Raw genomic sequence first — 13,813 nt, forward strand, 5'->3', positions numbered from 1 at the left:
CTTAGTTACATCCGTCTATCAGGACGCGCATTGTTGGCCTCTTTAGAGAGTTCTCACTTGAACTTTGTTTCTCATCAACTCAAGATTGTTCATCAGCTGGGTAAGAAAAGCAGCTGTGCCCAAACAGGCATTTGTACCCTCGAGGATGGCAGCCAGACTCCACTGTGGGGTCACTCACCCTCTACACACACTGGAAGCCTACAAACAGACAGATGTAAGCACAACGTAATACATCAAGCTATGTATGATGGATGCAAATTGCCTGTGTAGACAAAGAGCTAGGTGAATGTAGATGTACAGTGGGGAAAAAAAGTATTTAGTCAGTCAGCAATAGTGCAAGTTCCACCACTTAAAAAGATGAGAGGCGTCTGTAATTTACATCATAGGTAGACCTCAACTATGGGAGACAAACTGAGAAAAAAAAATCCAGAAAATCACATTGTCTGTTTTTTTTTCATTTTATTTGCATATTATGGTGGAAAATAAGTATTTGGTCAGAAACAAAATTTCATCTCAATACTTTGTGATATATCCTTTGTTGGCAATGACAGAGGTCAAACGTTTTCTGTAAGTCTTCACAAGGTTGCCACACACTGTTGTTGGTATGTTGGCCCATTCCTCCATGCAGATCTCCTCTAGAGCAGTGATGTTTTTGGCTTTTCGCTTGGCAACACGGACTTTCAACTCCCTCCAAAGGTTTTCTATAGGGTTGAGATCTGGAGACTGGCTAGGCCACTCCAGGACCTTGAAATGCTTCTTACGAAGCCACTCCTTCGTTGCCCTGGCGGTGTGCTTTGGATCATTGTCATGTTGAAAGACCCAGCCACGTTTCATCTTCAATGCCCTTGCTGATGGAAGGAGGTTTGCACTCAAAATCTCACGATACATGGCCCCATTCATTCTTTCATGTACCCGGATCAGTCGTCCTGGCCCCTTTGCAGAGAAACAGCCCCAAAGCATGATGTTTCCACCACCATGCTTTACAGTAGGTATGGTGTTTGATGGATGCAACTCAGTATTCTTTTTCCTCCAAACACGACAAGTTGTGTTTCTACCAAACAGTTCCAGTTTAGTTTCATCAGACCATAGGACATTCTCCCAAAACTCCTCTGGATCATCCAAATGCTCTCTAGCAAACTTCAGACGGGCCCGGACATGTACAGGCTTAAGCAGTGGGACACGTCTGGCACTGCAGGATCTGAGTCCATGGTGGCGTAGTGTGTTACTTATGGTAGGCCTTGTTACATTGGTCCCAGCTCTCTGCAGTTCATTCACTAGGTCCCCTCGCGTGGTTCTGGGATTTTTGCTCACCGTTCTTGTGATCATTCTGACCCCACGGGGTGGGATTTTGCGTGGAGCACCAGATCGAGGGAGATTATCAGTGGTCTTGTATGTCTTCCATTTTCTAATTATTGCTCCCACAGTTGATTTCTTCACTCCAAGCTGGTTGGCTATTGCAGATTCAGTCTTCCCAGTCTGGTGCAGGGCTACAATTTTGTTTCTGGTGTCCTTTGACAGCTCTTTGGTCTTCACCATAGTGGAGTTTGGAGTCAGACTGTTTGAGGGTGTGCACAGGTGTCTTTTTATACTGATAACAAGTTTAAACAGGTGCCATTACTACAGGTAATGAGTGGAGGAAAGAGGAGACTCTTAAAGAAGAAGTTACAGGTCTGTGAGAGCCAGAAATCTTGATTGCTTGTTTCTGACCAAATACTTATTTTCCACCATAATATGCAAATAAAATGAAAAAAAAAAACAGACAATGTGATTTTCTGGATTTTTTTTTCTCAGTTTGTCTCCCATAGTTGAGGTCTACCTATGATGTAAATTACAGACGCCTCTCATCTTTTTAAGTGGTGGAACTTGCACTATTGCTGACTAAATACTTTTTTTCCCCACTGTACATGCAGATATGCTATCGGACCAGTTTCTTCAAATGCATGTCATGTACAACATGTTTTATCTCTATAATTGTGTGTGTCTTTCCCACAGGAGGTCATACAGCTGGAGAAACAACAGGGGGGGCAGATGTTAGATGAGCCGCGAATCCTACATTTTAAGGATAGTTATCACAATCTACGCCTTTCTGTGCATGACATGCACAGCACCATGTGGAAGAGCAAACTCTTGGCTAGCTACCAGGTATAATCACTGTCTTATTATGGAAATTGTTCAAACCCGTACACTTCACTTTCCAGGTTTTCCATGTAATGAAAATTATTCTTAAAAGGACTTTGATCAGTTATAAAATTATAGTCGCCATTGTTAATTTCTTTTTCTGGCACTTTTGAGGTCAATTGGTCTCTTCTTGCTGAGCCATTGGGCAGCAAGTGGTTAGCACAGTTGCTTTGAAGCGCTGGTTCAAATCCCACTAAGTGTCTGTGAAGCATTGTGGAATTAATGGTGCTATATAATTAAGCATGATAAATAATAGTCCTATGAGATGCCTTTCCAGACGATCATAGTGGTGCCCTGTCTCAGCAAGTGATTGGTTTTGTTATTTTTAACAAGCCTTTCATCATCTGGAAAACCCCTTTAATAGTGTCAAACTATATATTATAGAACATTTGTAGGACAAATCCATACTTGATATTTCGCTTGACAGATTGGCCAGCAGGCCATAGTGCCAATCAGTCCATTGCAATTCAGTCTGGTTAATTTGTAGCTTTTCTGTTGGAATCCACACTAATCACCTCGTAATGATTCTTTGCCTTTATACAGGAGATCCCGTTCTATCATATCTGGAACGGAGTGCACGAGAATCTTCACTGTACTTTCACGTTGGAGCGCTTCAGTCTGAGCACTTGTGAGCTTTCCTGCAGGGTTTGGATATGGCAAGTGGAAGGAGATGGTCAGAGTTTTAACATCAATATTAACCTGACTAAGGTGAGATTAATCATGTTGTATAATTTGTGCCCCATGATACTTTATTTCACATAAAAAAAATTAAAAAAAGCAGCCTCGGAGACAGCAGGAACAGGCTTCTTTTTTGTCTGTTCATTATACAATGAATGTCAATGACTAATGCAATAGTGCATCGGGACGTAGAGTAGGCTTCAACTGAGGATCCAAACCATGTGGCACCCACTGATTAACACTGTAAGTGTAAAATCAAGCCAATGAGCTGAGGTTCAGTACATTGCAGCCACTCTGTTCTACCTATCGGTTGGAGTCCAGATGTCAAAACTCCCACCAATCACACAATGGTGGCCTATACAAAAATGTAGATCTCTAGATGTAATGGTTATTCACTACTGGTTCAGTGAGGGTGCTACAGTGGGGTGGAGGTCCACCAAAATGTCTAAGAAAACAACACTCCAATGGATATATACACACATACATTAAAGTTCAAATACACATTGATGGTGCTGCCATATGGTGATGGTATCTTGTGCTCTGGTAGAACACTACAATGAGCCTGAATTATGGTAATATGCCATCAGTAGCACCAGACATGAGTGGCTCTGGCGAATTTCAAATTTTCCAAATTGTGTGGATTTTACTAACTGGGTTTGCAGCAAAATGATTCACTATGGATTAAATGTAGAAAGTAAGATAGCTGGGTATCTATATAGAAAGGATAAAAGAAGTAGTCCACTTGAAAAAACATGATATAGCAATTAGTGGGATAATTTAAAAACTTTTATTAAATTCAATGTTAAAATATGGTCAAATATTTAGACATATGACAATGAAACAAACGGTACATGTAAAAACAGAGTGCTCATCTATCAGCCCATTCAGTTCAGAAAGCCTACAGATGTTGATACCAATAGTACCCATCTATTTAATGAGATACCGCAGTATTCCACTTATCCTCTACACAAAGCAGTATCAGATCAGCACTTAATATCTGGGATTTCTATGCCTCAGAATAATTTGTGTCAGAGAACGCTATTTCAAGGACAAGATGGGGAAATACTCATCTACAAAATAAATATAAATAACATGGCGTATGCCAACAGGTCATTTCATAAGATAGAATGGAACATTCTCACCCAAATTTCCAAGTATGGGAATAAGTCAACTTGATCCCTCTTAATACTCTGGACAGAAAGCCTCGTTAATCCTTCCACAACCTTTGACGTACCTATATGTCATGGTCAGAAAGCGCTCCCAACCCTTGACGCATAGGTACATCATGTCAATCATGTACTACACAGGAGCTGTGCCCATGTGATCACCACCGGGAGCTTGGATGATATAATAGCCGAGCACCTTATGTCACAACCAGGAATGATGTCCACACTGCCCTCAGCTGTTTAACCCCTTCACGACCTTGAGATTTTCTGTTTTTGCGTTTCCGCTTTTTTGCTCCCTGTCTTCCCAGAGTCATAACTTTTTTATTTTTCAGTCAATATGGCCATGTGAGAGCTTGTTTTCTGCAGGACGAGTTGTATTTTTGAAAGACACCATTGGTTTTACCATATGGTGTATTGGAAAATGGGGAAAAAAAATTCAAAGTGCAGTGAAATTACAAAAAAGTGCAATTCCACATTTGTTTCTGTTTTTTTTTTTTACCATGTTGTCTATATGCTTTATAGATACCAAACATGTATAGGTTCTTTTTTTATTTACGTGGTGAAAAAAAATCAAAAGTTTGCAAAAAATTAAAATAAAAATGGCACCATTTTCTGAGACTCGTAGCGTCTTAATTTTTTTGAGATCTGGGGCTGGGTAGGGGCTTATTTTTTGCGCGCCAAGCTGACTTTTTTATTGATACAAATTTGAGGTAGATATGATTTTTTTTTTGCCTGCTATTGTATATTATTGCAATGTTGTGGTGGCCAAAATAATATAATTCTGGCGTTTTGATTTTTTTCATATTACGCTGTTTACCGGTTGGATTACTTCTTTCTATATTTTGATAGATTGGATGTTTCTGAAAGTGGCGATACCAAATATGTGTACTTTATTATGGTATTATTTTGAATGAGGAGAAAGGGGATTGATTTTAACTTTTAAGGTGTGTGCACACGCTGCGGATTCTGCTGTGGATCTGCAGCGGTTTTGGTCCAGCGGATCCGCAGTGCAGATGGCGCATTTTTTTCCGTACGGATTTGCTGCGGTTTCAAAACCGCAGCATGTCAATTCTTTGTGTGTGGATTCCGCTGCGGTTTGGCACCTGCTCCATGGCAGGTGTCAAACCGCAGGGGAAAACCACAGGCTAAACCGCAGAAAAACTGCAGATTTACCTGCAGTTTTTGACAAATCCGCGTGGAAAAATCCGCAGGACAATCCGCAGTGTGTGCACATACCCTTATATTTTTTTAAAACTTTTTTTACTTGCTTTAATATACCTCCATGGAGACTAGAAGCTGCGATCATACGAACACCTGTGCTACTCATAGCAGGGCTCCAGCCCTGCAATATGTAGATAAAATGACCATCTGCTATGAGCGCTGGACCTGTGTTGTCATGCCAACCCATCACTGACCCCATGGTCATGTGACACGGGCTCCGCTGGGCGGGATCAGTGACGCGCTTCGGGCACGGCTAGATTAAATGCCACTGTCGGAGATTGACAACAGCATTTATCATGTTAACAACCATGGGTGGATCGCAATTCCAACTGCAGCTTTTAGGGGCACATGTCAGCTGATAAAATTTGAGGAATAAAACCATCTAATCACTTATACTGCACGGTAAACGGCATAATAATGAATAAAACTCACTCTTGACCTTCTGTTGATTTGTTCATTCTGTCTCCCAAAGATCACAGTAAGGCTCAGCTCACATTTATCCTGCGTGCTATGCAGATCTCATGTAAATCTCTGAAATTTGTAATTCAGACGAAACCCTTGGTTGAAAATTTCCTAAAATGAAATAGATGAAGACACTGTGGACGCCGTCTGGCCTATGAACCAACAGTGTCCATCTTTTTAAATGTGCATAAAAGCATCGTAAGCCACAGTTTTGTGCACCTCAGAAAAAAAAATACCACAGAACAGAGTCCTGATGGAGTCCAGAGTAACTCTGCTGCCTTATTATAGTGAATGGATCATCTGGGGGTTTCATCTGAATCATGCCATTAGGGGATTTATCTGGAAACCTCAATGTAATTACTCAGCTTAGATTGATGGATAAATGTGATCCAAAATGTTATGTAAAATGTTCTCAATAACAGCTTCAACTTAGTTCACAAAAAAAGCAATTCTCATTCAGGTCCATCATCTGTCATCTGTCACTGGAAAAATAGGGGACTTCTACATCATTGGTAGCACAAATGCTATGGAAAACTCGCCAAAAGAAATTCAGTGACTTTTGCACTCCTAAGTACAAATGCCTCCTTTCTTTTGAGCCCAACATTTAGCATCCATATGTTTGGTGTTTCTGTGGCAATGAGAGCCTGCTTAATTTACGGGGTCTATATCTCCAGAAGCACGAGATGGGCACTACAAAGTATCGGCACTACTATGGCAGATTTGCAATTTTCACTCAGGAATATCCACTGTTGCTTCTTTCTGAAAAACACCCATGAAGTCAAAATCATCACCAGGCCTGTAAATAAATTCCCAAAGGGTGTAATTTCCAAAGTGGGGTCACTTGAGTTAGCATTCTGATCTTCTTGCACATAGCGGCTCCGTATATGTAGTCCACAAACTATTCTACGATAATTTGTTCTTCGATAGTCAAATAGTACTCTTTGCCTATTGAGTCTCACCATGTGGCTAAAGAGTACTCTACAGCCAAATATGGGGTATTTCCACATTCTGAAAAAATTGTGTGCCAAATTTTAGTGCCATTTTTACCCATTTCCCTGTTTGAAAATGTAAATTCTACAGCTAAAACACTTTTTTTGACGGTAAAAATGTAATTCTTTTTTCTTCACTGCTGAATGGTATTAAATTCTGTGACGCACCTGTGGTGTCAAAATGATAAATGCACCCTTATATGAATTTATTTAGAGGTGTAGTTTGTAAAATGGGCTCACTTGTGGGGGAGTTCTGTTCTGGCACCTCAGAGGCTATTCCAGTGGGTCATGGAAATTGCAAACCATAACAGCAAATCTGCTCTGCACTACAATATGGCACTCCTTCCCTTCTGAGCTTTCCACTGTCCCTGAAAAGTAGTTCCTGATTGCATGTAGTATATTGGCGCACTCAGAAGAAATTGCACAACTAACTTTGTGATCCATTTTTTCCTATTAGCAATTATAAAAATTAAAAACTTGGTACTAAAACAACACTTTAGTGGTAAAAATGTAAATAATTATTCTTTATTCACAACCAAATGTTATGAAATTCTATGAGGCATATGTGGTGTCAACATGGTCACTGCACCCCCTAGATGAAACTTTTGCAACGGCCCTATTTTCTTTTTGTAATTTATAAAATGTAAAAAAAGACTATGTATTTTTGTTTGCCTAAAATACAAACGAAAAGTGGCATCTTTAATGTTAGCCCTTTTAGAGATTATTTCATCTTCAACTTGCTTAATTGTTCACGATAACAGTGATTTTGACTAGAGGTGCTAAAACTTTTACATGCTACTGATTCTGGTTTACGAGCATAAAAAATTAAAAGTTTGGAAATATTAAAATCTTAAATTTTTTTTGTAAAATTTTCAATATTTTCATATTAAATACAAATCATATGGACCAAAATGTACAACTAACATGAAGGACAATATGTCACAAAAAACACAATCTCAGAATCCTTAGAATACATTGAACTGTTCCAGATCTGTAATCTCATAAAGTGATGCTGGTCAGAATTGAAAATATTGGCCCGGTCAGGAAGGTGAAAACAGGCTGGTGGATGAAAGCGTTAATCGTGCCCATAAATCATCCAGGATGGAAATAAAAAATATGCTTAGTCTCATTTCTCCCAAAGAAAAGCTCCTGACTGTGTTCCTTAATTATCACATATAGTTGTGTTCAAAAGTTTACATACCCTGGCTGAATTTTTGCTTTCTTGGCATTTTTTCAGAGAATAGGAATGATGACACCAAACCATTTTCTCCACTCAGTTAGTGGTTGGGTGAAGCCATTTATTGTCAAACTACTGTGTTAAATCATAATGATAATCCAAAATATCCAAATGACCCTGATCAAAAGTTTACATACCCGATTTCTTAATACTGTGTATTGCCCCCGCTAACATCAACTATAGCTTTAAGTCTATTGTGGTAGTTGTGGATGAGGTTCTTTATTTTCTCAGATGGTAAAGCTGCCCACTCTTCTTGGCAAAAAGTCTCTGGTTCCTGTAAATTCATGGACTGTCTTGCATGAACTGCATGCTTGAGATCTCCCCAGAGTGGCTCAATGATATTGAGGTCGGGATACTGAGATGGCCACTCTAGAGGCTTCACTTTGTTCTGTGTAGGCAAAGACAGGTCAACTTGGCCTTGAGTTTTGGATTGTTGTCATGTTGGAATGTCCAAGCACGTCTCATGTGCAGCTTCTGGGCTGATGATTGCAAATTTGCCTCCAGTATTTGCTGCATTCACCTTTCCTTCAACTTTGATCAAGTTTCCTGTACCTTTGTAGCTCACAAATCCCCAAAACATCAGCGATCTACCGCTGTGCTTTACAGTAGGAATGGTATTCCTTTCATCATAGGCCTTGTTGACCTCTCTCCAAAAGTAACGTTGATGGTTGTGTCCAAAAATTTCAATTTTGGTCTCATCACTCCAAATTACTTTGTTCCAGAAGTTTTGAGGCTTGTCTTTGTGCTGGTTTGCGTATTGTAGGCAAGATACTTTGTGGCATTTGTGCAGTAATGGCTTTCTTCTGGTGACTCAACCTTGCTGCCCATATTTCTTCAAGTGCCTCCTTATTGTGCATCTTGAAATAGCCACCCCACTAGTTTTCAGAGAGTCCAGTATTTCAGCTGATGTTATTTGTGGGTTTTTCCTTGCATCCTGAACAATTTTCCTGGCAGTTGTGGACAAAATTTTTGTTGGTCTACCTGACTATGGATTTGTTTTTATAGAGCCCTGATTTTCCATTTGTTAATTACAGTTTGAACGCTGCTGACTGGCATTATCAATTCCTTGGATATCTTTTTGTATCCATTTCCTTTTATACAGTTCAACTACCTTTTCCTGTAAATCCGTTTCAAAAACGTCAGTGGCTGGATGAAAGATGCAAGAGTCTGTCTGGATCCCAGAAACTCACTCAGCTTTTATGCACACACACTGATTACAAGCAAACAGGTTTCAGGTGACGATGTTACCTTTAGTAGCCATTCAAACCCATTTGTGTCAACTTCTGTGCATGTTATCAGACCAAAATCACCAGGGTATGTGAACTTTTAATCAGGGTCATTTGGATGTCATTATGATTTAAAAATAGAAAACACCGTAATTTGACAATAAAAGGCTTCACTCAACCACTAACCATGGGTGGAGAAAGTTTTGGTGTTAAGGCCCCGTCACACTAAGCGCTTCATATTCTCTGAAAAAAAGGCCACAAAAGCAAAAATTCTGCCGGGGTATGTAAACTTTTGAGCACAACTGTAAAAATATCCCTTAAAGAATTATTATATTATAATTGATTAATGCAGTCAGGAGTGGAAGAAGGAAGGCCTGGATCTAATGACACCCTCAGCCACATCTCAACCTAACTGTTTCCAAGGCGAGTGGCCCACCAGAACCCAAGTTACACCATGTTTCCTTTTGTGACTGATATTTGTGCTACCAATTATTTGATTTAAATTTGTTTATCGTAATTTAGGAAAATCATCCATCAGAAATACAGTTAGATGAAGGAGAGAAAGAAGCAGCAGCTTTGGTGGGTCCGAGTGCATTCAAGATCCCTTTTCTGATGAGACAGAAGATCATAACAAGCTTAGATGAGCCATCTTCTCATGGTGCCGAATGGAGAGTGTTAGCTCAGAAGCTAAACTTGGACAGGTAGAGTCATTAAATGTTATGCTGTGGGTGATTTACTGTTAATGATCTGAACCTACAACAAGGTAACCACTGTTCTGTGAGGAACAGATGTTTGCAATAGTCTTCAGTCCGCCAGTGAGATACAGAAGTGATTCCTCTATTGGCAAAATATGAGAGCATTGCCTAAAATGCAATTTACTAATAATTAGCAAAGGAGCAGAAAGTAAATTAACTGCAACAAAAATCCTTTGTTTCTCTGTTTTAATAATTATTATTATTATTATTATTATTATTATTATTAATAATAAAGAAGATAGTAAAATATATAAAATTTAGGTGAGAGCAGAAATTTTGATAACGAGCCTCAAGTCCCCTGTTCCCTTATCTTTCACACAGTCATAGAGTTACATTATACAATTTTGCCCCGGATATTGGCGCGAGCGCAGGAACTGGTGATGCAGTTACATGGTAAAATCCCTTCTATAACAGTTCTCTAATGAACTTCTTAGCAGTAGAGCCACAAGTTCCAGGAATGTACCCTCAACAACAGTTTTCTTATAGATTCCTTAGTAGTGGAACCACAATACCAGCAGGATATACTAATTCCTTGATGCGGCAACTCTCTGGTCATCCTGGTCTCCAACTTGAGGCTGCAGTGTTAAAATACCTGGCAACTCATGGAATGCGGGCAGGATCCTTCTCCGAGGTAGACAAGTCAGCTGTACATATCTCTTGGTAACCTCATTCTGTGACTCTTTTCTCTGCTCTCCAGTGTCAGGCTCTCACCAGTCTGCAATAAAGGATAACACACATATCCTTGTGCCCAGCTAGCATTTCCCTTCGGCCAGGGTCAGACTTGCGAGAAACTCGGACGAGTCTCACACGTCAATATCTGGCACTGCCACAAGTACTCAGATCGGAGCGTTCAGCTGCATAGAAATACATGCAGCCACACGCTACGCTTCTGAGTGCCAGTGGCAGTGCCGGGTTTTGACGTGAGAGTCTTGTCCGAGTTTCTCGCAAGTCTGACCCCGGCCTTCTTCTCCAGCTTACTCAGCAAACCATTCTCTTCCTCTGCTAATCCTCCTCTTCTAGGATCTAAAGAGGAGAAAAGTCTGCTGGTACGTGTAGTCCAGGGCAGTGAGACTAAATGCAAAATAAGCATTAATGTCTGCTGCTGTGAATGTCTGTGTAATCCCAGCAGCAGCAGTAGTCTCTGTACACATTGTTCTCACTGCATCTATGTGTTTAGCCAGTCGTAGTAGCTATAGGGACAGACTGATGGATAGACTAGTGTATGTGTCCATGGTGTCAATGCTCTACAGTAGATTGCCATAAATTTCAGATATACAATATTATCCTGGAAAAATGTAACTCATAGTATATTTTTATTATATTTCTACATATTTGTCAGCACTTGAGAGCCTGAGCTAGAACAAGGTCAAAGCATACCACACTCACTTTGTCACCTTTTAACTGACATTGGACCCAAACCTGGGGAATCTGCACACTTATACAATTATTACTGTTTGTCTGAAAATCTTTGTTAGACACAGATTTAGTGACGCGACACTTCCCCTTTAACAAACAAGTATTTTTCTGTTCAGAAATGCTTACCCCTCTCACCTATATCACTTTTACAATCTATAGACAAGAGAACCAGCTCAAAAACCATAGCAACCAACCATTTCTTTGCCCTAGTATGTTTCCCGTACACAGAAACTGTAAATGAAAATGTCACAGTTATTAGATATCCCTCCAAAATAGTTTTGTTTTCCTAGCAGCCTAAAAGAACTTTCAAACTTCTCATTAAAAGTACAATGCAAAATAAATGCAAAAACACAACTGATTACGGACTTTTGCAATTACTGCCTGGCCTGCAAAACGCTCAAGATTGTGACAAATGGAATTTTTGCGCAATTCATATTACTTGATAGTTTTGGCACTAATTATTTATACATCAAAACAGACTCACATAAAAAGTAAGTAAAACAGAGAGCAGCTTTCACTTGTATAAAACTTTAAATGGGTGGTCCAGCACCTAAAATGTGTTTTCTAAATAAATATCCTTACACGCTAACCACTTTTGCAATGTTGCTTTATTACACAACAGCGTACACATTTCACTCTCCAGCTATTCCCTAAATGTGTTTTTACTGTACTTCCTGTGACATTTTATTTTAAAGGAGTCTGAAACTTGACGTCACAGGAGGCCAGGGCTGCATTCACTCCCCACAATTGTAAGGTGGTGGTCAGATGAGAGATTCTCAGAGTGTGAGCCTATCGGAGTGTCTGCAAGCAAGCATTGCCATCTGCTGGTTAAATAGTGAAGGACAAGAGAAAGTAGCAAGAGCTGCATTAGAAGGAACTTCAAAACAAAATACATGGTTCCTGAGGGGGAGAGTTTGGAGAAAACACAAGGTCAGGTGACTACTGTAGTGCAGTTAGTAAATAAAAAAGGCCCGGGGGGACAGTCAAGGGGAGGTATAGACACGTGGACCTGTAGCAGGACAGATGTGTGAGGCCGCAGAATTGGTTTAAAGCCACCATAGCGAGTGACCAGAATTGAGCAAATAACTGAAAGACCAGATCCGATTGAAGTAACCAAGGGACAAGATCTGAGTGCAAGATCTGAGTGAAGTAACAGAGAGAGACCGGATCTGATTGAAGGAATTGAGAAACCGAATCTAAATGAAGGAACCGAGAGACCAGATCGGAATGAAAGAACTGAGAGACGAGATCCAGGTGAAGGAACCAAAAGACTAGATCCAGGTGAAGGAACCAAAAGACAAGATCCAGGTGAAGGAACTCCAGAGACCAGAGCTGAGTTAAGTAACCGAGAGACCAAATCTGGGTGAAGGAACAAAAAGACCAGATCCAGGTGAAGGAACCAAAGGACCAGATCCGGGTGAAGGAACTCCAGAGACCAGAGCTGAGTGAAGTAACCAAGAGACCAGATCCGAGTGAAAGAACCGAGAGACCAGATCCTAGTGAAAGAACTGAGAAACCAGATCTGAGTGCAGGAACCAAAAGACCAGTTCCAGGTGAAAGAACCGAAAGACCACATCCAAATGAGGAACCAGGTGAGCAGAGCTAGGTGACCAGAACCGTAGGCGATAGTGATGGTGATGCCTTTTATATTAGGATAATAGGACTAAGACATCACTCACAATAACAGCGGTTTAATTGAAATCATAGAATGATAGTGTGTCACTAGCATTTTGTTAATATCTTTATCTGAATTGCTGTATTTTCCTTGTAACATACCTTGCTTAATTTTTACAGTACACATTATCCCCTGGAAACACCCCTTTGATTGTGTTAATCAAATAAATAGTTATTGGTTTAAATATCACTGTCTCCTCGCTCTCTGCATTGTTGCAACCACATACCTGTTAACACAACATCCATTGCTACTCCTGGAACAGGGCGTCACAGGCGGCAGCGCAGCAGTTAAGCCCCCGTCACACATAGCAATCTCGCTAGTGAGATCACTGCTGAGTCACAAGTTTTGTGACGCAACAGCGATCTCACCAGCGAGATCGCTGTGTGTGACACTGACCAGCGACCGGGCCCCCCTGCCGGTTATCGCTGATCGTCCTGGAATAGCCAGGACATTTTTTTGATCGCTGGTCTCCCGCTGGCCACCACGCATCGCTGTGTGTGATAGGCGGGAGACCAGCGATCAGCGCGCTGGTAACTAAGGTAAACGCAGGGTTTCTAAGCACCGGGCGGTGCTTAGAAACCCGTTGTGTACTTTAGTTACCAGCGCGCTGATGCAGGGAGCTGGTAACCAAGGTACACATCTGGTTTCTAAATGACGCACGCCCCTTAGAAATCTGATGTGTACCTTAGTTACCAGCTCCCTACATCAGCACGCTGGTACCTAAAGTACACAGCGACACCACGTGCTCGGCATCACTGGTGCTGATCGCTGGTGAAGCTGTCTGTTTGACAGCTCACCAGCGATCATGTA

The 13,813-nt window shown here is 40.7% G+C and overlaps 1 protein-coding gene across 3 annotated transcripts in view; it reads left to right on the forward strand.

Annotated features, from left to right (window-relative positions):
• Nucleotides 1-13,813, forward strand: part of UNC5A (unc-5 netrin receptor A) — a 614,615-nt gene that overhangs the window by 577,642 nt on the left and 23,160 nt on the right. For all 3 annotated transcript variants that reach the window (XM_073544983.1, XM_073544984.1, XM_073544985.1), the window contains exons 13-15: nucleotides 1,993-2,142; nucleotides 2,722-2,886; nucleotides 9,680-9,858. In XM_073544983.1, the coding sequence (XP_073401084.1) occupies nucleotides 1,993-2,142; nucleotides 2,722-2,886; nucleotides 9,680-9,858 (494 nt within the window). The remainder of the gene's footprint in view (nucleotides 1-1,992; nucleotides 2,143-2,721; nucleotides 2,887-9,679; nucleotides 9,859-13,813) is intronic.

This window comes from Dendrobates tinctorius, unplaced genomic scaffold (assembly GCF_039654945.1).
Source record: "Dendrobates tinctorius isolate UK_male_01 unplaced genomic scaffold, ASM3965494v1 ptg000139l, whole genome shotgun sequence".
Classification (NCBI taxonomy): domain Eukaryota; kingdom Metazoa; phylum Chordata; class Amphibia; order Anura; family Dendrobatidae; genus Dendrobates; species Dendrobates tinctorius.